General features: G+C 42.8%; 1 protein-coding gene across 11 annotated transcripts in view; it reads right to left on the bottom strand.

Annotated features, from left to right (window-relative positions):
* Positions 1-26,955, bottom strand: part of RASAL2 (RAS protein activator like 2) — a 159,533-nt gene that overhangs the window by 97,403 nt on the left and 35,175 nt on the right. For 3 of the 11 annotated variants that reach the window (XM_068199435.1, XM_068199432.1, XM_068199431.1), the window contains exon 1: positions 3,993-4,885. The exons of 4 other annotated variants lie outside the window; for them this stretch is intronic. In XM_068199435.1, the coding sequence (XP_068055536.1) occupies positions 3,993-4,587 (595 nt within the window). In that variant the 5' untranslated portion in view covers positions 4,588-4,885. Of the gene's footprint in view, positions 1-3,992; positions 4,886-24,399; positions 24,648-26,955 lie in introns of those variants that run through there. 4 more of the 11 variants (XM_068199436.1, XM_068199433.1, XM_068199441.1 and 1 more) reach the window with 3 other exon arrangements.

Genomic DNA, 26,955 nt, shown 5'->3' on the forward strand with positions numbered 1-26,955 from the left:
ATAAAATGAATGAAAGCTTGAAATCAAAATTAAAAGACTGAAGAAACATATCTTTATCCAGGTGACAAAAGAGAAGGAAGGAATTCTGAAGAACTGTCTTTATAAAAACATTAACAAGAGAGCGATTGTGAAAACCAAACACACACTAAGTAAAAGAAACCAGTGTTTACCCTCACCCCCTCAAACCAAACCAGAGATACCCAGGGAAGATATAGGTAAGGCATTCTACTGAAGGATTATTTTGTCATCAGTCTACAATTAAACACACACCACCCTGAGATCCAGATAAGCAACAGTGAAATAAATGTTATCTGAGAACTCTCTCACAAACCCATTCTCAAGAGTGTGAAAGGGTCACTGGTATTGCTCAGAAATAATAAGAACAGGTGCAGCTGCTCACCCACAACCCTGGATCCAAGGCTTTGTCTGCATAGCTCCTTATCTTCTTTCTACCCATATCATGGCATGTTCTCAATAAATAATGTTCTCTGACAAAGTTGTTACTTTATCAGAACCACACTTCTCCTTCCTCAAGCTAACATATTTACTAGAAATTAATATGTTCTTAGAATTCTTAAGTAGCAAATTAATAATAATAATAATAATAATAGTGAGTATAAGACCTTTTACCTTCAGGCTTTGCACATGCCAGTGGAAATGCTGGTTCCAAATGCTTGGCTCTAGGAGTGGTTAGAAATCAGCAGATATGCACCAAAAGCACTCCATTCACACCCAAACCCGGCCCAGGCTGCTCCTGGGAAGACCCACGCAGCACACCAGGAAAGAGCTCTGCTATTCCTGCTGATTGTCCACTCCATCTGTGCCCCTCTCCCCAAAGCCACGCTGCAGTGGGATGCAGAAAGCCTGCCATGCATTCTGGGGAGGCTCTGCATCCAGCCAAGGCTCTGGGCAGAGCCAAAGGACACAGCTCTCCTGGGGTTCAGCATCCTTTCATCGCCTAAGAGGAATGAGTCCATCCAGGAGGGATTTGCTGAGCCAAGAACCGATGAAACAGTGTCTGAACATGCTTCCTAGACTGTGAGACCAACTGGAAAATATTTATCCAGATCTTGTTTTTTCTTTTCTTTTTAAATCCCACTTCCCTCTTCAAGCTGTCATAAAAACAACTGGTCCTCTTTTGGGAGTTAAGCATTTCCTGAAGAAGGGAACCATTCTGCCATTCTGGCACAGAGATGAAGCAAAACACAAGAGGTCAGGCAAGCATTAGAAGGAAGACAAACTTTTAAAAAAGTTGATAATCTCCAAGTATTTCAGAGGAAAGTGGAAATACTTTTAATTGAGTGAGGCTGTGGAAGTAGAGCACTTGGCTTTGTGGACAGAAGAGAGACGGAACATGCACCCCTGGGTTCTCCTGGTTCAAGTCCAAAGTGTGCCTCTCCCACTGTGTATTTCACAACACAGAAAAGGTCTCTTGGGTTTCAGTCATTGTGACAAGAATTTCTGTCCAAACAGACATTTCCTGGGGCACTTTTGATCAAGCTTTTCAGTGTAAAGCTGTTTGCATATTTTGGAGAAACCCCACGTCTCACACCATCCTGTGGTTAGTTCGAGTGCCTGAGCACTTTTACCACAGATGTCAGCTACATGAGGATTACCAAGTTCTGCTTCTTGGGGAGAGGAAAACATCAATTTTCTTGGATTTTTCCTTGAACAGTAAACAGGACTATAGGCATGGAAAGACACCCTCTGCCCATCCAAGCACTTAAACAGTCCGAGAACAATTCAGTGACTCCCACTGAATTAAACTCGTGGAAGAACACAAGATTTGATCCCTTCTGAGCATTGAGATTGTGGCTGAAGAACATGACAGATGTACATTTCTCTCATCCCTTTTATCTTCGAGTCAGCTCCCTCAGACCTCAGCTCTAAACCCCAGGAGCTCACAAGTTTTACCACTGTTTTAGCAGGTCTCAGCCTGCAGTCTTGCACAGGGCAGGAGCCTCTGCCCAGCAGCTCCAGCTAATTATGGCACAGGCAGCACTTTAAGGAAAAATAAAACTTGTGGAGGGCAATTAGTTGTCCTCTGACTGTATATCCCACACAGCTGCACCTCTTACAGGGTGAACTAGTTCTGTTAAACACAAGCTGTCATCTACCTGAGGGATCAGAGACAGAATGTTTGTGATGGCAAAGGGTGAAAAGAAGCCCCATGGAGGTCCATCCCACCAAAAGCTCTGTTTTCCTGCGAAGTGGTGCAAGCAGGACCTGGCTGTTGCAAGTGATTTTACAGGTGACTTCATCAAATTTATTTCCCCAAACACCTTCTCAGCTATAATTTCCTCCCTCGAGAGAGTTTGACTTTTAATCTAGAGACCCATTGTTTTTCTCTCAGTTCCTGAATTGTGATTCCATTTGCAAAACCAGTTTTGGCAGGCTCAGACAGAGGTTTGGCCCACCCAAAAAAGAGCCAAAAGGCTCTGTCACTATCCCATAACTGGCATGAAGTATTTACCAAGTGGTGCCTTCTCTCAAATAATCCCTTTCCTTTGTTTACTTCACATGCTGCTAAAAAGCAAAACATCCCAAAACACAGAGACCGGCTATACTTGTGAATTATGAAAGAACCAGTTGGTATCAAAGAGCACCAGAACAGAGGAAAGAAGGATGCTCAGCCCTTCACAGACTGTGGCATTTTTATCCAAATGCTCATATCACATAGAATACCTTCCCAGAAGATCTCAACAACAGTGAGAGTCTGTAGTAGAAACCTTTGTTCCTAATCTGAATAAATACAGACGAGAGAAAAAACCCAACCAACTCCTTAATTAGAAGGCTTCAACAGAAAAGGAAAAGAAGAAAAGTAGTCCTGTTACTTTCTTTTTCCCTCCATGTGTTCCACACAATTCATTAAGCATCATCGTGCCAAATTTCTATTGAAAAAGGTCTTGGAGAAATGAACCAGTGACTGCAAATAAATAGGCTTGAACAGATATAATCCTTCTTAGTTATTTCTTCGTTTTGGTCATTTGTTTTTGTTTTAAAGCAACGTGAAAGCTTCCAATAGCAAGCACAAGCCTGTCAGGGACATTTCACTGTGACTGAAAGACTGAACACCCCTGTAGACATAGTATATTCTTCTTTCACTACTACTACTACTGAATTTTTTGGAATATTGATGACTTGTCCAGCAGCCTCAAACATACCCAGATGTTATCAGGTTTTTAATATGATAATCTGGAGGAGTCTGAAAAGTGCTGAGGTTTGGGGGAGAAGGAAGGTTTATTTTTAGTTTTATTACAAATTTAAACTTAATGGATTTGTTTCCAGGCATCATCAGTCAGAGGGTTCAAACTGGGTAGGCCCACTAGAAAGTTTCAGAAAAGCCTGAGAAAAAAGGCAAGCTTATCCTCTTTACCTCCCATTTTTTCTCTCTCTGCCTTAAGAGTGTTGTTATCAGCAGGGTAGATTTAAATGAAATCTCAGACTGGCATCTTGCTGACCTCAATCTCAGCTGGCTAAACCCTTGCAACATGCCTGTCCTTGGCATCTACCAGAGAGCAGACACCAATCGAGCTGCTTGATTACGAAATGGAGAATCTGGTATGAGGAACTAGATCCATTCCACTGTCTGGAACTCTGTTTAAAAGACAGCTTAATTTCTCTCTCTGCCTGGTACTTCATTGACAGGAGCAGGCTTGATATCTCAATCAGGGCAGCACAACACCACAAAGAATACGGTGCCTGCAGGACTGTGTATACCACACACTTGAGGTGGTACCACTACTGCTACCACCAGGTGATGCTTGCTTTAAAGGGACCTCTAAGTCTTAAAGCACACACCAAAATATCTCATACCACTTCCTTATCAGAAAAGGACCTTTTTTCAATTGCTTTTTAAAAGTTAAGACAGAACATTAGAGCATCACTGCCACATTAATAAAAACAAGTTACAAAACAGTTTAAACAATACTATGTGCCTCGCTACACTCACCTGTTACACAAACAGAACAAAACAAAAGAGAGCTAATTACCTGTACTCAAAACAATTTGATTCTCCTCTGTCTTCCCTTCAGTTATGGACTCACTGACAGGCTCCCCTTTCCGACTCATGATCTTTGAAAAGCCACTTGAGAGAGAGGAGAAGATGCCCCGGATGAAGTAGCCCTGCTGCTCGGCGTCCAGCGAGCGCACGGCTTGCAGGAACGGCCGCGCATTCCCGCTCCTGGCGTGCGGCACGGGCTCCGACAGGGAGCGGCTGAAGGGAACCCGCAACGGCCTGCTCCTTGTCGGGAAGGGTGGCTCAGGTGGGTCTTCCTGGAGACTGTCAGCACTGGTAGCATCCATGCTTGCAGGACTTTTGGCAAGACTTGGATCATTGCACTCCCCTTTCAAACTGGAGGAGCTCGCTCTTTTGCTTACCCTCCAGAGAGGCCAAGGATGTGTTTGCCACCTGTATGCTCCGAAAGGTTTCTCTGAGTCAATACTCATCTGTTTATTCAACTTCTTGCTTTTCATTTGGTGGTACCAATGATAGTCCTTCAAGGTAGCTGTGCCAGCATCTTGTTCAGACAAAGATCTTCTGAAGGTCCTGGGAGAAAGACTATGATGCTTTTTGAAAGCACTCATCTTCCACCCTTTGGATTCCAGCGCTTCACTTACATTCCTTGTTGCTTAGTAGTCACGTAGCTGTAGTTCCTCACTCACCATTTTACATCCCCAGTTACTTTGTTCATGGCTGTGAACTGCAAAACAGCAGAGGTTCTTCCTGAAGACCTTGAGCACCAATCCCAGAACCAGGCATTCCTACATCTCCACAAGAAGGACGTGCCCTCACCTGTAGTACACCAACTTCTAATGGCACACGAAGCCTTGCTGAGCTTGCGATCACTTCCTGGGCTGTCACATTTCTGCACCAAGCTCTCAGGAAATGACTAAAAGAGCCTAGCAATGAAAACCCACAGTGCTGTTCTGTACCAATCACACTTCGCTTTTTTCAGTCTACATTAAAGATTTGGCTAAAAAAAAAAAAAAGGAATGCAAAAGTACTTTGCTCTAAAGACGAAGCAATGTCTCAGAAAAGTGTTGAAAATTACAGTACTCAACTAAGAGTCATGCACATGTTCTTCAGTTAAATAGCAAAGTATATTACTATATATAGTTAAAAAAAGAATTTCTATTTACCACAGGTATATTGTATCACTTAAGAGTACCTCAGAGCTGCCTTTCAGAGAAAGTTAATACAGGCAGATTTATCAGAATCGAGTGCTGGAAGCACGAGACAGGAAAGCAAAGAGGAGGAATGGAGGAAGGAGAACAAACCCTGCAACTCAATGCAGTGTAAATACACTGAAGGGAAATAAGTAAAGAGGAGGAGAGAAGGGACTGAGAGGGTGGGTGGGACTTCAAACACAGACCAAAGGGAAGGGTTTGAGGCATGGCAAACAGAACCGGGCAGCAGGAAGATACTCCTTTTTCTCCTCCCCTTTTCTTCCCTTTTTAAACAGCAGAATAGGGGATTATTTTTTACAAATCTAGTTGCAATAAATGAGATGGAAAAAATAGTCCTATCTGCTTAACCAAGAGGAAAAAACCCTCTTGCCTTCACTACAATTTAAGAAACAGCTGACTGTTCTAAAATCTCATAAAGAAAATATCCGCTGGTGAACGAAGAACACGCTTGCCAAGTTTTAGACCAGAACACTTAAATCTCAAGTCTACTTAAATCCCTGAAAATAGGGGGTTTATAATGGAAATGCTGACACACCCTTGGCAATAAAGTAACAATGAAAACTACTCCTCTAGTTAAATAAAATGATAATCTGGTCTGGCAGACCAATAAAGCTTAACTGACCCACTATGGGATCTCGCCTTTAAGCTAGGCTGCATTCATCAGCCAAAACACATTCCTGTCAGCTGCAGATGCACAAACCTCCTTACTTATGTGTATATGTGGGAAAGGGTATCACTGCTCCCTAGAACAGTGGGGGAGTTACTGTAAAACCTCCTTCAAATCAAAAAATAATTTCTCTACTCAGTAGCAAGTTAGACTTTTCAATTATAAATGACAGAAGCAACTATCTAAAAATGACCATGTTTAAGAAGTCACAACAAATAACCAGAAACAGCTCAGACACTGCAATGCAATTTCTCATCAAATAATGAAGCTGCCTCTTGTGCTTTGTCAACATCACGCGGCTCAGAACATAAGTCTAGAATGACAAAATTTACCTAAACCACAACTCTGCTACAATTTCCATCCAGAGCAATGAAGTTTCAAAGAAGCACAAGCAGTGAACAGAGATACTGGTACTCCTGTAAAAATGAGACACAGTCTCCAATGGAAAAAAAGTTAGCTGGCTTTTGTCTTCTGCTTCTTGATCCCAGGGGTTGCTGATCACCTTTGATTGCAGCCCATCTGGCCCCATGGACTCACACAGGTTCTTTAAAGTAACTCCTGACTTGACCCTCATCTCTTGCTGGTGGCTGTTCTCCTCCTCGATCCCTTTCACCAAGCACAAAGGCCACAGGTGTCCATGTCTTCAAGACTGAGGCAAAACCAGAAGCACTGAGAAGCCCAGTTTTAACTGGGTCTGCTGTTACTGGGTCTCCTACCCCTTCCAGCAACGGGTCCTCCTCCTCCTCCTTGTTGAGCCTTTTGCTGCTAATGTGGCAGCAGTGCTTTGGTGAAATGCTTTGAATTAGGCAGGCTGGTAAAGCAGGCTTTATGGAACATCAGGAGTATGAATAAATCCAACAGATGATTCATCCCATGGATGGCTCCAGTGGCACAAGCCATAATCAGCAGGGAAAGCTGAGAATGTGAGGCAGGCTTCTGGTCAGCTCTGCAAGCTGTGTTTGCACAAGTTTCCACTAACACATTGCCACCTCTTTTTGGGTTGGGAGCATGGAAGGGCAGGAGAGGACAGAAAACGCAGACAGTGCAGGAGCTGAAATCCGCGTGGGGGTGCTTGTTATTGGGTTTCTTGTGCGCTTTGTAACTCCTGCTGATCTCTGCCAGGCTGGGCACCCACACACACTCTTGAAACAGCCCTTGGAGAGCCCTTACCTGTCCTATTGGAACACTTGGTACCCCTGAGGAATGACTCAGCTTGGATAATACAACCCTAGCAGCACCAAGGCAGGGATTTAGCACAGCAGCACTTTGGACAGGACAGATCTTTAGGCAAGACACCAGTCTCTGCATGAGGACAGAGATGATCACCAGGATTCTCCCCTCCTTTTTCACCACCATCCTGTGGACACCTGACTGTACAGAAACATCCCTCCACCCCCTTCCAAATACAGCCGGCGTTGCATTGATCACAGACTCACACAGACCCCCATTTCAGCAAGGGAACACACAAAGGTTAACCACGCCTCAAGTTACAGCACAAAGCAACGTGCAAAACCAGTTATGGGTTAACTGCTACTCAAAACTATTTTTAGTGGTGTGGCAGGGCTTGGACCACAGCTCTGTACAGACTTAACAGTACAGAGAAAGGCTTCAATAAGCACTCTACGTGAAGCCCAAGAACATCAAAGTCACAGTTTACTTTAAGTTGGAATAATATTGAGAAGGCCTTTTACTTTTTTTTTACTTCTGGTTTCACTTTTTATTTCATGTTACCACTGCTCAGAAGAACACATTTTGTGATCAAAGGAACGTTATCCTTGGCCTAGCTGAGGCTTCACAGTGTACTCTAGAGAGGGTCTTTCTCAAAGTGCTTCTAAAAAGGCAGACAAGGTTTACATGTTTGTTAACATAACAACACTGATACAAGTTTGCTTAGTCTACCAATAAGACAATTCTTTTTAATAGCTAACTCAAAAACTTTAGCCTGGGCTTTGAGTCAAACTGATCTCTCCCCTCCTTACACACATCAGCAGCAGCAATGATGATGTTCAAAAAACGCCTTTGTCTACACTAATTCAGTGCCACTGAGTTAAAATTTGTCTCAAGTGGCTCCAGCATTTCTTGTGTCCACAGAACATGCAGGCAAGTAATCCAGAAGGCAGAACTTTCTCCTTGATCCCCAGTCCAGTTACTCAGGCTCCAGTCCAGTCCTTCCAGAGCAGCAGTTTATCCTGGGAAGCATTTCACAGTCTCAGTATCACAAAGAAATCAGCTTACAGCAGTGACTGTATTAGTGATGTGAGATCCCCAGCCATACTGAGCCACCCACGCAGCTGTCAGCAGGTAAAATAATGTCAGGGGGAGAAATGAGTTTGTCAATTAAGTTGAGAAAATCTGAAATATTTTCACTCTTGTTTTTAATACCAACTGCCTACAAACGTGATCTTCCACCAGCAAATTTTTCTCAGTTTTCTTCTTTTTTGGTAGTGTTTGCACTTCATTGTGCCAAATCATTCATTTAGCTTTTCAGAAAATTACTATTTTCTTCCGAACAATCCAGTCACTTAATCATCACATTTGACATGTTTAACAGCATTACATTTCACTACTCCTAGATATTTAAGTAATTTATGCATAAAATGCAGATTTGCTATGTTGGAATGTGGCTGTATTTCAGCTTTAAGATTGTATTGGGAAAATGATATTTCTTAACTTTATAACATTTCACAGAAGATATACACAAGCAGCCTTACATTTGCACTGAGCATATGAAGATAAATCTTTGCCAAGGGCCTCCTGTGTGGGAATTCTACTCTCCACCATTGAGCTCTCCAGAAAAACTATCCAGATCTACTGCAAGGAGCTTCAGCAATTTCTCAAGAGTATGTTGTTTAATAAATACTACCAGCCAATTAAAAAAGTAAAAAAGCAATACCACAGAAAACCCCAAGTACACCACTGCCAAGCAGCTGGAAGAAGGAGAACCTGGCTCTGATGTTGCAAATTAGTGTTTAATGCCTGCATGCTCTCTGGAAGCTGTCTAGTGCTTCAGTAAAGGCACTACAAAGTGTAAAATTTGAGTTAATATTTTATATTGTAAAAAAAGGATGAACTGCAATCTCCCATGACCGTACTGCTCCATTCTAATTTAGTTTTGGACCAACCAAAATTACCAGCTTCCCATTTTAAACAAGATATGGACAGAAAAGGGGAAAAAAAGATAGTTAAAAGAGGAAAAAAATGAAAACCAAAATGCCACACAACCACCAACATCCATGATAACCCTTAACATTTATTCACCACACTTGGTTTCAATCAAATCCTCTCTTTTAATTGAGAAAAATTAGCAGGCTAAGCAAATACCACTTCTGAAAAGATCCCAGCTTAAGTCCCCAACAACCAGACATCAAATGAGCTTTAACCTGTAGAAAAGTAAATCAAATTGCACCCTGTATCCTCCCTAGAGAAAGCATAAAGAATACAGAGGGTCAGGGACCCTGGATTTAGCAGTCTAGCTCCCCTTAGCTCTTCTCCCTTTTAAAACTAGCCCAGTGCTCAGTGCATTGGAACAGTTCATGGAGAAGTAATCAATATATAAAGCAGGAATGAACACAAAAGTTTTCCAATTGACCCAACTTGACATGTAGTTAAATAGCATAGAAGATGAAAGATTTTTCCTTCCCTTTAAATTAGAGACTTTTCAAAATATTAAGTTTTGTTTATGCAAGGCTAAGTAATTAATGACCTAACATCCCCTTCCCATCTCCTATCACCAAGATGCATCTGTTTCCCTCTGCAACATTTCCTGCAGGTGGATATGACTTTTCCTCAGCTCAGGGCAGACCAGTGCACCTGACTTGCTCAACCTCTTCATATTTAGTGTTAATTAACGTTTCGAAGTTACACAGAGGACGAATGAAACAGCACCTTAGAAATTGCTGCACTGGGGGTTAGAGTGACTGGGAGAGGGAGGCTTGGAATTGGTGTGGCTGGAAGACAGAGATCCCTGACTGAGCCCAGAGCAGAGCTCTGGAGAGCAAAGCTGCCCCGTGTGCCTCTCACAAGCCCGCAGCTGCCCAAGCCTTCAGTGACCACACTGCAAGCTCACTTGTCCCACGTAAATCAAGATACGCTGTTTCCACTATCACTATGCCGAGACTGAAGTGCCTCTGAACAAGCTAAATGGTGACAGGAGATCATTTAAATGTCACAGAGCGCCTCACCTAAATTTTGGTGTCAAGGCAGGCTGTAACTGCTGTCCCCACAACTCCAAGCCCAACCTGTCACTACAGCTACAGCAAGCCAGCCTGACTCAGCTCTGCTTTTGCCATGGTCTAGTTTCTGAAGGCAGGTACTGAAAACTCTTCAAGACACACAGGAATTTCCACCCGAATACGAGGAAGAACTTCTTCACTGTGCACCGACCACACACTGGAAGAGATTGTCCAGAGAGGCTGTGGAGTCTCCCTCACTGGAGATACCCCAGACATGTCTGGATAGAATCCTCTGCTCTGTGCTCTGGGATGACCCTGCTTGAGCAGGAAGGCAGGATCAGATGACCCCCTGTGCTCCCTTCCAACCTGACTCATTCAATGATTCTGTGATTTCTGCCCTCTAATTCCTTGGCAAAACCACTAAAATTGCTCTGCTGATACAAACTCCAGGAGACTTTCACGTGGGGTTTCATTTTTCCATGCTGTTCCCATGATCTGCATGAGAAGCTGCTACAGGCCTGTCAACTGAGCAGAGCAGAGAGAGATAATATAAATTTATGAGATGCTGGGCTTTGGATGAGTGCCAGGAAACGTAAGCAAGAAAATCCCATTTCAATACATCACGAATAAACCTGCAGAGCGGCGATGCCAGGTTTTAATTTCACTAGCAATCTTTTGTTGTTGTTGTTGACGACCAAACACAGCTCGTGCCAAGTTTCAAGGGCCATAAAAATGTACATTTAAGAGCCAGCCAGACACAGGCAGTGGCTGAGCCCACACGCAGCTGCGAGCCACGCCAGCCAGCCAAGGATTTTAGCAAATAAATAAATGCATGACCTGGAGGTAAACTCGCCGGCAACTGGGGAGATGTAGGGATTTCTGTAAGGAAGGAGAGCCCTCAGCCCTGGCCTGTGACACAGCTGCTGCCACAGGTCTGGCTCTTCTGTGGCCTTAACACTGAGCTGGGACGCACCCAGGGAGCTCAGGCTGGGGGGAAACCCTCTGGAGCCACAGGTCACCAACCAGAGCCCCTGGAGAACGACAGCTGCACTGACCTACCTCACTGTCAACTTCTGCACCTCTACAAATAAATCACTATGTTTATATAAATGTATTAGCTTCAACTGCATAAAGAAAAAAGCTCTCATGCCCAGTCTGACGTCCATGTTTTAATGATTACAGGTTGGGCTTAGTACCATCAGAAATATCATACACAAGCTGCTCATTTCAGTTTGTAATAGCCTTGTTTTTCAGCAGGCAAAATTAACTTCCCATCACCCCTCTTCATTCCCAACTGAAGTGTTTGGGATTTTTGTGGAGAGAGTGGGGAAAAAATCATTACTGCTGCAATTTTAAAGCAAAGGTTTCACCAGCAAAACACACTTTTATTGCTAGAAGTGATCCCTGTGTTCATCAAACCAATCCCAGCCTAAGCTGCTAGGGGAGGAAATACAGTTATAGTATATAGGCAACTTCATGGATAAAGATCCCAAAATGGTCTTGGTAACTATGCCCAAATAGCACGTGCATTTATTTGAACTTTCCAGCCTTTATTTTTATGTAACTAGAAAGGAACATATCCTCACTGCAGACTGCTGCAAAAATAAGACCTATCAACTCTCCACCAAGGATGTTAGGAGTTGGGTTTGTAATTTCATTCTGGATATTTTTTTAATCAGTTGCTGTAACTGTTATTTTATTTATAATTTATTTATTATCTTATTTTATCCTTTTTTTAGAGTGAATAAACTATCTTTATCTCAACAACTCCTTCACACAATACTAGTTTTGTAAATAAATTTTAAAATGTAAATATATTTTAAAAGCTTCTCAAACCCTGGAAATCCCACTGTAAGAGTCAACTGGCAGCAAAAGATAACCACCAGCAAACTGACAACACCCTTCAAAATCACTGGAGAGTGTACTCTTGCAGTGTATATAAACAAAGAACTTTAGCAACATGCATAATTAAATTCTTGCATTTATCATCTAAACACCACCAGTAACAGAAATACTCTGTCTGCTGTGACGACCTTTCAGACTGAATCCAACCATGAGCCCAAAACTGCCAAGTGCACCACTAAGCCATGTCCCTGGACAGCAAAACACAAGGAAGAGTTTACAGATTCAGAATTATTTTAGGCTCTGAATTTAGGCAGGGAAATTCCTTGAGCTGGATGAGAACTATGCTAACACCCACCTTGCAGCCCCATCGGAATGTTGTGTTAATATCAGCAAATTAAAGTGCAACAACTGACAACAAATCAGTGACAGCTGGAATTCAGGATCAAACCTTCATCTAAATGGAGAAATAAACTCCAGAGAGGAAAGATTAAACATCCTAGTATGTCAAAATTCCAAAAGTCTGAAATTAAAACACTTAGGAGCAGCACAGAAAAAGGGTCTGTGTAAAATTCCAGGTGCTATAGCACTGCATTGAGAAAGTAGTAAAAGAAACAACCAAAAAAAAAAAAAGATTGGGGGGGATGAAAAAGAGCATTTCTTAAATGTAAATGACCTTCTAAGCAGCAGAGTTTTCTCTCCACAGGCTGTCTGCCAGAACAGCCTTGACTCGGCAGAAGCCACGTGTCAGGGACAGTGATGAAGATGTACCTGCTGCCAGGCCTGGAGGAGATTCCAGCACTGCCAACAGAGCCAAGGGATGAAGCAAGGTGACCTGCAGGCACCAAACCAGCACAGAGAGAAGAGAGCACACCCTCTTTGGCTGAACCTCTGTGCTTGCAATTTAAGGAATGATTAAAGATGTGCAGTGTAGGACACGGCTGGTGACACAGCGCCTGATCTCCGAGAGATGAACCTGTGTGTCCTAGCAGTGGCCTGGGAATTTCAATGTACAAAAAGAGTCTCTCCCCAAAAGGGAGAGATACAGGAGAATTTCAAGCTTTGAAGGGACAGGAAGGAGGGAGGAAGAGAAAAAGCTCATTTTTCTTCCACAGACTGTTCAAGGAACTAATTTGTGACACTTCCTCACCGCAGCACAAAACGAAGAAGTGGACATTGTGGAAAAGGATCTGCATGAAGCACGAGTCATTACATCCCAGGCAGGGTCCCAGGCCACCAAGGCCACCCTCAGCACTGCTGTGGGTGTCAGCTGCATGTGGAGCCCCATCCTTCAGCAAGCCATGCACAAGCACTTCATCTCTTTTGTGTCCTTTCATTCACTATTATGGTACCAGAGATCACTTCTGTTTCAAGTTCCAAAACGACTGGTTTTGTTTCATTAGGTGTGAACACCAGATGACTGGAACTGCCTCTCTCTGAGGTCAATCCTTCCCAAACTGAGCACAATCCCATTTGTAAGTCTGTGCGAGCAGGACTTTCGGGAGGCAGCCACTGGTTAGCAATCTCTTAAAAAAAAACACATTCTCAATGATTTCCATGGCAAAAAAATGGAATTGTAACCAAAGGGTTTAACAGAACCATGAAAAAAATTAAGGAAACAATCCCCTTAGAACTGCATACTCTTGCTTAGAGCAAAATCCTCTCCAGTTGACATTTCTAAAATACCTTTTTTTTGTTTTCTCACTGCATGGGTAAAAGGGAAAATGAGCTGATATTTGCTATTTTTTCCCTAACCACATTAGCAGTGTTAGTAAACCATGCTCCATCCTCATCAAGCAGCATGGAACTGCTGTGAACAATAAAGTCTGACTTTGAAATTGTACCTCGAAGTCTCAAACCAACCTGCCAACAAGTCCAAAATATTTGCTCTAAATGTAAAACACAAAGGCACTCTGGGTTTTATAAAGACACAAGCAACCACCAGAGTTAGACTAAATTAATGAGCATGTGTACTCCAATTCCAACAGGCAGGACAGCACCCGTCTGGCTTCACTTAGGAACTTGTTATAATCTCTGCCTTATAAAAAGGTTTTTACACATATGAAACACTCATATACCAGTGAGACATAAAATCAGGATGTAATCAAATCTCTACAGTTTTATGTACAAATCCCTCAGGACTTTAAGCTGCAAAACCAAACATGAATAATTGCATCTATTTTCTAATAAGGACCATGTGCTCTGGGGCACAGGAACACAAGTTTTCAAGAGCTCTGCATAATATTTTTGGAGGTATTTCTACACCAAATAAGCAATCCAGTTAAGCAGAGATAAACACGCACACACATCGGTGACCTTGTTTAAACAATGCACCAATCACTGTGATAAATCTGGTTGCCAAATCTAAATATAGACTTTCAGGAAAAAACAATGGAGTTTGAGCAGAAGAGGCCTTCTCCTATTTACTGTTTACCTAATTATCCAAATGAATGTGCAGTTTGGCCTCTCTCCCCCTTCGGAGCAGCGTGAGCACGTTCCCACTGGGAGCCAGGAGAGCTCTGGCTGTTACTGGAATCGCAGCGTGATCCGGCACATTTGATGCTCCGAGTGCACTTGGTGCAATTTCAAAGTTTGTCTCACAGTTTGGGTATGTGCACACTCTGCTTCCCCCAGACAGCCCCATGCCTGACACAAGGCAGATAGGCACTGCAGGACTGAGTCACTGCAACAGAAACAGGCTTTTAAAAAAACTTCTTAAAATTCTTTTTTCAAATGGGAGGAGGAAGAAAAATCCCATTCAAAACCCACTCTTAAGTTTCCAACTTCGGGTGCCCAAGCAGGAAACGAGGGGAGGAGGGAGCACAGGGCAAAAGGAGGAGGAGAAAGTTCTATTCAGGGTTGTATTTTTAGACTATTACTAATTTTGTTTTGTCACTGTGCTACAGAAGCTAGACCTGGGTGAATTAATGCAGCATTATCCTTTCTAATTTTTGCTCAGTCCAGGCTGCAGTCTAAACCTAATCTCCTTACATGGGACATGGCAGGGCATTTGCTCCCCCTGCCCTGCTGTGGCTCACATCTTTCCACCAGATATTCCTGCCTGCAGCACACATCCAGCCATGTATTCCCTCCCTTCCCCAAATCATTTAAAAAACAAAGAGAAAAGGAGAATTCCCCCCTTTTGTGTTTGGAAACAAAAATCTACATACTGAGGACACCAAACCTGAAATCCTGATTTGTTGTGAAGTACACCAAGATAATGGGATTTATAACCACAATGTATGGGAAGGAACACCACTGAAATGCTTTTCCTTCTTGCTAAAAATACTCAGATCTTAAAGTGCCTTTGCCCTTCTTGATTTATGGATATTTATAAGCTAAATTTTGCTGGGCAGGCTGAGGCCTGAGGAGAGAAATCTGTGCCCTCTATTCCCTGCTCTATTTTAGTCCATAACAGTTATGCATCCCATTTATTTTTATTGTTTCAAAGCAAGTTAGTTTTAACTTGTATTTTTTTAACAAGTTTCTGTCCCCAGCTGTCATTATCAGGGTTATTGTCAACCTATTTTTTTATTTCCTTTCTCCACATTTGCACAGCACAGACCCAACCCAATTGTGACTTCCCTCCCTAGATGCAAGTTGCCACACGTAGATCAATTACACAGAAATACAATGACTTACAGTAAAGAAATCATTGGGGAAAAAACAAACATATGGACCTCAACTTATTTATAAATACCTTCAAAAAGGAGCCTGGAAACATCCCACCCCAGGCTCGCAGTGCACAGGGCAGAAGTGGCGGGGAGTGGCAAGGGAAGAGGCAGACAGACAAGGATTTTATTTTTTGTCTTATTAAAGTTTTGTTTTATTCTTTCCAGAAAAACAAGAAAGGCCAGGAAATCCTCAGAATGTAGCATTCCCTACACCACCTCTTTAGATGAACACAAGGTCCTCGCTTCCTGTTCCCTCCTCATTTCACAGCAAGTGAGGACAGAGCAGGACAATGCCAACGTCAGAAGTGCTACAAACAGAGAAGGAGCTCTGTAAGTCAACCCTGTGCCAAATTGGGGTTATTCTATTTATTTCTATTCCATGCTAATGCATCCAGGGTTTTTTAACTATGAAAACCCAAACCCAGATCAGGTCTTAAGAGTCACTAAAGCTTCTTCTACAGTTCTCATCTCTGGACCGAAGATTATCTGGCCCAGCTTCCTGAAAAATAGTGTTTTCTCTGACCATCAGCAGCCAGAAGAATTTGGGGCTAGAGATGGTTAAACAGAAAGGAAAGAGGAAAGGAAAAGATCCCAAAGCTCAGAACAACCCTCTCCCCACTGCTGCAGGGGAAAGGAGGGGACAGAGGGACCCAGTTAGTGCTTCTGCTCACACCAGGCATGGAAAAGTAGGAAAGGTGATGGAACACACATAAAAGTCTCCTTTGCAACCCGCGCCTCAGGCTACAGCTTTGGAGCAGCTGTGCCATCCTGCATCTCAACCAGAGTGCCAGGCACAAACAGCTCTAGACTAAAAGGTGCTCGTGCTCAGGGTTGACACACAATTTTGAGACCCATGAGAAGCTGCTGTGGTTTCACCATCGCGCAGCTGGCATGATGTCCAGCAAGAGGGGCCAAATCTCACCTCCCTGTACAAACACACATTTAGGGACAACTGAGACCAAAACAAAATCAAGTTCTTCCTGTCTGAAAAGCTGTCAAGCATATCAAGTCCTTCTTTTACCTTCTTGACTGTCTAGAAAACTGACATAACAAAACTGATTATTACTCTGGAATAAACTGTAGTAGAAGACAAGAAAAAAAAAAGGCAAATCTGAGTTTATCTTCTTAAAATATAAACCCCTCAAGGATATTCCTTAATATGCTGCAATTAAATACAAAAAGCCAATCCTCAAGGTAAGCCTTAACAAATCACCTTGAGAGTTTAATAAATTGTGGTTTGGTTTGGGGGATTTTTCAGTGGATCTGTTAACACATTTACCTAGCCTGTCAAACATACTGCTGAAGTTCTCACACCAGATGAACACAGCAGCCAGAACAGACAGTCTGGGACAACTGAGAGAACTGTTTCACTAAAGAGGGTTTGAATATTTAATCATTAAACTAGAAAGAAGTCTCAGGTCTCAGCTTGTATCATATAAAATTTCACTGAACTTAAATGCACAAAGAGAGTAGGTTTAGATTAGATATTGGGAAGAAATCCTTCCCTGTGAGGGTGGGGAGGCCCTGGCACAGACTGTCCAGAAAAGCTGTGGCTGCTCCATCCCTGGAAGCATGCAAAGCCAGGTTGGACAGGGCTTGGAGGAACCTGGGATATTTGAAGGTGTCCTGCACATGGCAGGGGGGTGGAACAAGATAAGCCTTAAGGTCCTTCCAACACAAACCTTCTGGGATCCTATGATAAATTCATCTACCAGATGCAGCAACGTCACCGTGGGAAGCTGCACATCTGCCATCTAACTTTTGGATTATTTTAATTCTCATAGATGAGCAAGAAATTACTGATACCAAAGTGCTTGAAAAGAGCTGATAATGCTACAGATATTTACTGTCCTACAGTAAATATACATTTGCTTTTACTCTTTAAAAATTTTTAGTTGTTGATATCTAAACTCTTATTCAGTCTTTATATCTAAAGAATTATCTTAACAAGCTGTCTTTAGAGTCTGCATTTCAAGTCTTTCCTTTCTGGATCCCTAAAGATTAGGTGCTGGCCATATTTCTGATGCACAGAAGGCATGAGCTCCTCTTTATCTTCTTATTTATTTTGTTCCTCATCATCCACAGATGATGTTCCCCAAGCAGACGAGAAGTGGAATGCTCTGTTCCCAGAGCCAACACCATGAGTCACTGTGTACTCACAAGTCAGGGTACAAGATCTCCCAACACTTTCCCCCCAAATCCCAACCACTCTGCAAACCTCTATTGTGCCTAAATTAAACAGCTTTTGTTATCAAGTGAATAAAAATTCACATTTCCTGCCAAGCCACTAAACCACATTTAAATGGCAGAATGTACACCCAGTTTAGCCTTTCTTAGTGGTTTAGGTGAAAATTCAGGTATGCAGGGAATGACTTTGCAAAGCTGCAGTGGTCATCTTGATGGAAGGAGGATAACTAAGCCTGTGAAGTCCACAGAGAATCAACAACTCAACATTTACTGGATCTCAGAAGTACAGGCAAAGGCCAGCAAATCCAAAACTCACTGCTCCCACCGGGTTCCTGCACCCTGCAGGAGCTCTGGCTGTGAGCTGACCTTGTAGGAGCACTTTGTTCTTCTGAGCTGTTTAAAACCTTGCACTTTGGTGCTTGTGGTTTTACAATTCCACAGTTTCAAGTGGCTCAAAGGAATCTGTAAGCAAAGGTGGGAGGACACAAACACCTCTTAAACCGGCTCTCTTAACTAATCGGTCTGCAGTGGGATTTGAGGTCTGCAAGAAGTTTTCCAGAAATAGTGCATGATTTATGCAGAGATGACTGTACATCAATTTGTTATTCAGGATCTTTGTCACATTCACTGGGAAAGAAGTTGGGTTTATTTCTGTCCTTCATTCTTCTACCCTACTGGGTTCTTTCAGTTACTTTTCCCACTTACTCTCCTCTGCCCTTCCCAGGCAACAAACTATCAAACACAGCCAACAAATGGATTAAATCCCACAAGCTTTCTGGCTGTAGTCACTGTGCTTTTTCACAGCTGAATAGTCCATAACCATTCAATTCCCATTTATAGGGATTGATCATTGAATTGAACAGGAGAGTTCATCAACCTGCACCTCTGCTTTCAGCCTGTTTTTGCAAGTCCTTCTTATAATCACAACTCTAGACTATCAAATGAATCATAGTTCAACAGATCCAATATTGCAAAAAATTTCTATTCCAACACCAACTTACATTTTCTCTTTTTAAAGCTGGCAATGAAAGAATATTAAAATAGAAGCTGCAGCTTTTTTATCATTAAGACATCTAAATTTTGTACTACATAGATATGAAGGGAACTTCTGAATGAACCAGAAGGTTGCAATTTCTGGGTAATCCCACCAAAGCCAGGAAAAGGCAGGGGGAAGGGAAATCACTGCTCTCACATTCTTTTCCTATTATTAAATTCAGTACAATTAAATGCAAGGGCTCCCTGTAAAATAACTGAAGCCTATCACCACAAACTACACTACAGGGAAAATTAGGCAGAATTTATGTAGCAATAAGGAAGAGAATAGTGACACACAACACAACGCTTCACTAAAGGATGAATAAATGTGCATTTAAAGCTCAGAAACTTAGAGCCAGAAATAAGAGGCAAAACAAGACAGAGAGAGGAAGGGCAAGGGAAGAGAAGGAAGAAACATGTGTTCATTATCTCAAGAGCTTAACTCCAGAGATTCCAGGAGGAGTGAAGAAGCAGCAAAGAGACTCCAGTGCAACAGCTTCTGACACAGACAGGTCTAATGCTGCCATTAGCTCGCCATACACATTTGAGGATTGATGTGGAGCTCTTGAAATCTGACAGGTAGAAAGCTGCAATTTAGCAAGAATAGTTATTTAAAGCACTTACTCAGGAAAAAGCTGAATTTAGCTCAAAGAAGAGGCCACTGCCTGTGACTGGCCCAGAAAGTACCTGGCCATGGCAAAAATTTCATACACTTTGAAATCTACAGAGACTTGAAATCTACAGAGACTTAAAGACTTTTAAGACTTTAAAATCTACAGACACAATCAGGAAATTAATGTTTTTATTTTTTTCTGACTAGCCTAATTATAATTTTCAGCCCCAGAGTTACTTTCAGTATTCACAAAACTCAGTTTAAATTCACTCTTCCTACTACCTAAGCTATCATCTAATTTGTTATCTCCTCTCAGGCCCTACTAAAACTGAAACTGGAAACCTCATTTTCAAAACTAATTCTCTTACTGTTACCTGATAACAACCCACAGGATTACAAATTTAATCACAATAATACTACTAATATTAACAGAATATACTGACAGGTGAACCCAAATACTTCCAGTTTTACTCCAGCAGCAATAATTAGTATTTTGTCATGTCAGAAGGTGACTGCAAATTTACCTCCACAAGGAAAGTGACTGGAACAATACAAGTAGCAGTCCCTTACTGAAGAGAAGACACGGAGATCCAAGAACAGGAAAAAGGATACTTTTAATATAAGGTACCTTCAGAGACATTACAATTTATTGCTAAAGTGATTTACTACTAATCAAACTTTTTTTTAGAGCCCCAAATGTTTTCATTATTTAAAAAAATATTAAAAGAAAAATATATAGTAAGTTCCCAGTAAACAGAAATAGGAACTTGCTAAGATTTTTTACTTTACATGGCTCAATTTCCTCTCCCTCCTGCAATTATCTGTCTGCAGAGGAAATAGCACACAACATTCTGTGCCTGGCTAGGAGGTTCATAAGGACAATGAACATACAAGGTAATACCATGTTATTTTTTAACAGATTCTTTTCTTTCTTGGTTTTTTGCTGTTTGTTTTTAAAGTATTAAAAGCCTTTCTGCAGACAGGATTCTGATGGTTCCGAGACAGAAGAATGCAGCACTGCTAAATGCAAAACAGATTTAGAATATTTCTGCCACCCGTGCTGCAAGACTGTCATTAAAGGAGATGCTTTTCTGAGCAAATATGTTCTATAACGTGTTCACTTGAAGGGGCAGCATAAATGTCACTGCACTCAGGTGATTAAATCCCTACTGAAACTCCCCTAGCCATGGGTCCTGATATGAGAGCTCAGGGGCTACCACCCCTAAAAGCCATCCTGCTCCATGGAAAGGTAAAGGTCCCCGATGTATCATCCTCAGCACTCTCAGACAGAAGATATTCTGATGCTTAAATAAAATCACCCGAGATCCCTGTTATTACCATTATTTACCTGCCAACAGCCAGAAATGTAAAGATGGTGCAACCATTAAGGCTGTTACTTTTCTGCTATTTGAGAGCTTTGATGTGACAACATCATTTAACAGCTTCTTGCATCCCCTGTCATCCTGCAGAACCTCCAGGTGATCTGGCAGCATCAGCTGTGGTGATGCAGCTGAAATAAGGGCTGTCATACTTAGAAAACAAAGGATACTGCTTAGCTAAGTCATTCTCCATAAGTTTTTGTTGCTTTGCTGTTCTTCCATGTGTTGAGTTTTCGTTCCGTTTGTATTTTTATATAAGAAAAACAATAATGTTCAAGATCAACCAATTTCAGTTGACTTAAAAGTCTCTTCAGCTAGGGCACAGCTCAAGCTTATTTCAGTTTACCCCAAATCCAAACAACAGTTTGCATTTTTTCTGCAGCTGTACACCAGCAGACAGGCAAATTAAAGAGTATTTAAAACTAGCAGGGATCTCAAGAGAGGAGAAATAAATCCAGCAGCATTTTTAGTCTGGCAAAATGCCACTTGTTGATTTTGACCATGACATTTTATAACCTTTTTGTTTTAAATAAAGATCAAAACCTTAGGATGTTCAGTTTCACCACCACTTCACGAAGTGCTCACAAGTTCTCTGCCATAACCAACCTTAAACATATTTATACATTAATAGGAGTCATTAAAAATATTTCATTATAATTAAATACTGCATTCTAAAGGGGTCACTATAAGACCTACTCTCCCAAAGTATGTGGAATACAAATCTTGCTGAAATAGTATCTGACCACATCTTATGGTCATGTTCTTATACAAAAGTCACCACTTAGAAGTCCCTTTTAAAGTCTGATATTTCATGTACTTCATTAATCCTGAAATCTCAAAGCTGCTGTGAGTTCTTAGTGGCTAATCAAATGCGTAAATTCGGACCACACAAACCCATGATCACTTTCAGATCTCCTTCAAGTAAATCTCTCCCTAACAACTAAGAATGAAAGAAAATACTATTTTTAATGACATCAGAAGCGCTAAATAAAGAAGAACAGTCATCAAAGGCTCTACTTAGTAAAGACTAAAATCAGCATCTTTTGCAGCAGACCTTTTCTACCAAAATTAAATGTGGCAACACAGAATAAGGTGTAGATCTGTATTTTTGCTGCTCCCCACACCATAAACACTGGAAAATAAATACTGTTAAGTGTCATTTGCGCTTCTTTGTAATAGTTCCTTCCTGTGCCATTTCTTTTTCCATCTGACTGCTAATTGCAGTGGTCCTGTTATCCATGGGCTGGTTTGGAGACGTGGGCAGCAGGCTGGGATTACAAACCAGAACTGAGGTCCCAGCACATGCAGAAACCAGACTGGCTTCAAGCACCAGCCTTCCCTGGGGCAGAATGAACGCCTGTATTTACACACCCTATCCAAGTGCTTTTTCAATGGGTACACTTGTTCCAGGATCACATTCCCTTCACCTCATTCTCCCAGCATCCTCAACTTCCTGATGTCCTGCAGGCATTTAAAAAAAAAAACATTTAACACACCTCCCCACATGTAAACAGTGAGATTTAAGAAAAAAAAAAACCAAAAAAACCCAAAACAACGCAGCTCTCCAGGGGTTCTGAAACCATGCTGAAAGTTATCAAAGCCAAGGCTTTTTACATGTTGCCCTATTGGCTGTGTTTCCCTCAACAAAGAATCGTGCTTTCAAACACTGATGGACTGTAACTTCTCTGAAGAAATGTACACAAGGTACGTACACAAAGTACACTTTACACAAAGTAAATGTGTACTCCAGTCAATAGCTGCTAGACTTGCCTATAAAAAACCCCTCTATGTTAATTCTCAGACTGACTTTAAGTGAAATTTCAAGTAGATTAATTCCATTCTCCTTATTCCTGAAGCAAGTAAAAGGGGCCTAGAAGAGGGAGTCCCACCTGGAAAGGGACTTTTGACAAGAGCATGGAGTGACAGGACAAGGGGAATGGCTTCACACTGACAGAGGGCAGGGTCAGATCAGATATTGGGAAGAAATTCTGCCCTGTGCAAGTGGTGAGGCACTGGCACAGGTTTCCCAGAAGCTGTGGCTGCCCCAGAAGGATTCAAGATCAGGTTGGAGGGCACTTGGAGCAACCTGGTCTAGTGGAAGCTGTCCCTGTCCATGGCAGGGAGGTTGGAATGAGATGATCTTTAAGGTCCCTTCCTACCAAACCATTCCATGGTTCTATGACATTTATTTTCACTCAGCTTCTTTTTGTAAAGACTGGTTAATTTACCCAAAGTCCCAAGCTATTTATAGAGAGATCAAGGATATCTCCTCTACAGTTTCCTGTATTTGTCACACCACATCTGTCACAATGCAATCAAGGAGACTGCTCTGTTTCAAGTCATATTTTAAAGCAGAAAGTCATGGATTCTGAGAAGTCCTGAGTGAGTAGGGAGAAACCAGTAAGTTTGGGTTAGAAGGGAATTGCATTTGCCAACAAGATCTCCTTCCCAGCAAAAGGCAACACAATACTTGGCACACCCAGTCTGTAACTTCTGCACAAGAGAAGAGCTTGTGCCTGCACTGGCCCCTCCACACTCTCAGCTACAGCCCTGGGAAAGACTGGCAGCAGCCAATAACTCACACAAAAGTCCTAATTTCAAAGAACAGCTTTTCATTAAAATTCACACACTGATAAAATTGGCACTTGGATAAACTTTACCACATGTGGCTCAGGTTGTGCCCTCCTATCCTTACCCCAGCCTGGAGCAAAGAAGTTGTCCTGCTTCAGGAGGGCCGTTTCAGTCCTGGATAACTCACCTCATCAGTCCTAATTAGTCAGAGCCATTGAAGAGCCTTCTGCCCTACTAAAGAATCATTCCCTCAGATATGGCACTGCAGAAATTGTTTCCTGCTGAGGCACTTTGGAATGTCTGCTTTGCAGAACAGCAGCATGAAGAAAGGTGCTTGCACCAGAAAGCCACAAGGCTAACAAAATCAATTCTTGACATTTGAGACAGCCTCTTAAAAACAGTCACTGGGTATGCATATAATCACACTCTATAATTACACTAATTTGCACAATTAAGAGCTGGATAAACACCATAAATTTAAATGAAAAAGCCCAGGCACAGGCTGGTGCTGCTACTGGAATATTTTAAAATCCAAAATATCCACCATTGCTGATGACAATTTCTGTAACCATGCAACACGAGAGCACCTTACTGTAATCCAGAGAGATACTTGCCACCAAATCAAAAGAAAAGGGACAAAGCAATAAAATGGTTTCTTTTACAGCTCGTCAGTGTTGTTTTCTTCTCGACCTCATCTTTTGGTGCAGTCACAACTGACACAACAGTTTAAATGCTCCTGAGATGCCTGTCTCCTCCAAACTCCCTACTCCCTCCAAAACTTCCAAATTAGACAGACTGGTGCTGTTACAGAGCCAAGCTAAGGCAGAAATCCCAGGGCAGGCTAAAAAACAGACTTTAAACACAGTCACCTGGTTAACCATCTTCTCCATGGACAAAGGCTTTGGTATTTTCAGATGCAAGTGCACACTGGTGTGCCATCTCACACTGGAGATGAAAGATGAAAACAACAGCAATGCCCAGCAGCTCTCTGGCACATTTCTCCTCCCAGGCACCTAAACCCTTCTGAGCAGTTATCTTTCCCATCAGACAAGATGCTTCCCGTACTCACCACTCCATGTCTTTGCCTGCATCAGCATCTTCCTCATCAGGCTTGCCATACTGGAATTTTTACCCGTGTTGCCTAAACCTGCTCAGGCCCAAACCAGGTGGAAGAGGTAAAAAAAAGACACCTGCATCTTGTGTCTGCCAGCGCCGTGGCTTTTCCTGCAGAGGCTGCCCGGCGACTGGAGGAGCAGGGCTGAGCCCACACGCGTGCACGCACACGCACAGGAAGCCTGGGACTGGATCAGTGCTAAACTGACCGACTTCCTTCTTCATGCTCCAGTATCTCGGCCGTAAACAAGCACTGCACATTAGCTGAGCGAAGCCGAAAGGTCCAGCAGTGAAGGACAAAAGAAGGGAGTGGCTCCAGCAAGGAATAACTATTTTAAATACACAAACATCTTCCCATCAGATTAAAACTAGCTTTTAAATTAGGCAGATTCTGAAGCCATTGTTGTGACAGGGTAACTCAAGACAAACAGGAGATGCTGCTTCCTCCTCTGGAGAGGTCTCCTGGATTTCCAGGACGAAGCGTCCCTTAAGCATTCCAAGTGCCTGGTCAAAAAGTGTTCATGAAAAGAGTTCCACTCACTCCAGGGATAGAAGGCAAAGAAGGGGGAAGCAGATGTAGAAACAAGCTCCCAGAAGAGGTACCACCGGCTACAGCTGCTGCACCTTGCAGTGCACGAGCAATGGAGGAGCAGAGGAGGATGCTGAGCTTGTGTACGGGTCAGAGCATATGGCTTTGGCTACCAGCCCGCCCCACAAGCCAGCCCCCACCCCAGCTCTCCAGGAACAAGGTCAGCCTTGGCAGAAATGAGTGTGTGCAGGGATTTGGCAGGAGTCAAACATCTTCCCCAACAGCATTTCAAGCACAGCCTGCTTGTGTTCTGGGAGATCCCCACCTCACCACACAAAGCCTCAGGCTCCTTCAGCTTCCAGTGGCTCTTCCTCACCATTTTGTGCCATTTCCCTCACAGCAGCTCTACCTCTGAGCAAAGAGCACACCACCAGCATGCACCAAATCCTTTTGCACTGATCCAGAGGGCTCGAACATTTGCTCCACTGCTGGCAAAAAAAGATCTGTTGACAGAGAAGAGAGCAGACAGGTCAAGTTCTACTGACTCAAGATGCTCCAAAGGAAGATACTGATTTCTTTGACAATTCCACTGGCTCCCCAGCAGGTCTGTGCACTTGGCAGGCACGATGAGCAAGGGCAAGCAGAGCCCATGAGAGAGACAGCAGCAGCCACTCCTGCCCAGCAGTGTGCTCACAGACACCCTGCTGCAGACTGTGACAAGCTGGGTGGCTCTGGACAGTGCCCTACCTGGTGTGTGAAGGGAGAGAGACACACACACACTCTGCCCATTTGCTCTGTCCAGCAGCAGCTCTGCAAACCTGCAGGTCTGCTGCCACCAGGGAAGCCTGCCACATCCTCTTGGAAGGAAGAGAAGAGGGAGGATGGACAGCAGAGTCTTGGTCCATCCCTGAGGGGCAGCCAAACAGTGACCATTCTCACCTTGGCTGGGACACAGACACAGCAAGCCCTTCTGCTCACAGTAATCCAGTGCTTGGAAAATGCCAGTCCAGTCCAAAGGTGGACGTCCCCCAGCCACCTGGGGTGGTAAAGGTTTTGCAGCACTAGAGACTCTTCCTGTCTCTGAAAGCACACCAGAGTTACAGCAGTTCTTGGTCTGGAGCCTTCAGCCGGCAGTGTCTTCACTGATAACACCAATGAAAACGTGCCTGACCTCTGTGTGGTTTCTGGAGCCAAGCCACACTGTGGCTGGTATGAAAGGCTGAGTGAGGAGAAAGCCAGGAGCTGGGCAATCCTCAGCCTCAAGATGATGACAAGTGCCTGTCTGAAAGAGCTGCCATCCTATGCATTTTCAGATGTGCTTTTTATTTGTCTTTCTCTCAAAGACCACTTATCTCATAAAAGACCTTTTTAACATCTAAACTAAAACACTGAGAGATCTGCAACTATTCAAAGACCCTTTTTTATTACCATCTTGCAAAGCTGGCTACTGAAGACCCCCATTTTCTCTTACTCTCTTCATGAGGCAACAGCAGATTCTTCTCCCCTCCTCTTTTCACCTTGTCATTCAGGAAATTAAATTCTTATAAAAATAAAGTACAATTAAATTGCTGATATCCCTTAAGGTTAACTGCAAGATCAAGGGGTTGGAGTAAAAATAAAAAACAGTGCTGCTCTCAAAACCAGAGAATTCACATGAATCTTTCCAGGTGCAGTGGAGAAGTTTCACAACAACCCTCCACATAAGAGAAGCACAGCTGCAGAGAGGCAAGGGAGCACAGGGCAAGCAGTGTGAAAGAAGAGTAAAAGCCCAGCAGCCTTTTGCTGAAGGGCTCCTCCTCATTCCACCATCCAAGCCTGAAAAGCAACACCTCATTATGGAAGAACTGCACACAGTTTCAAACCTTCATTTCCATTTCAGCAGGAAAAACTTGTAAGAGTTGGACTGAGCAAACATCCCTCCACCTTTGTTCCCCTTCACTCGACCGGGTTTGGGTTGGAAGGGCCCTTAAAGATCATCTCATT

The sequence above is a fragment of the Anomalospiza imberbis genome, chromosome 9, assembly GCF_031753505.1.
Source record: "Anomalospiza imberbis isolate Cuckoo-Finch-1a 21T00152 chromosome 9, ASM3175350v1, whole genome shotgun sequence".
Classification (NCBI taxonomy): Eukaryota; Metazoa; Chordata; class Aves; order Passeriformes; family Viduidae; genus Anomalospiza; species Anomalospiza imberbis.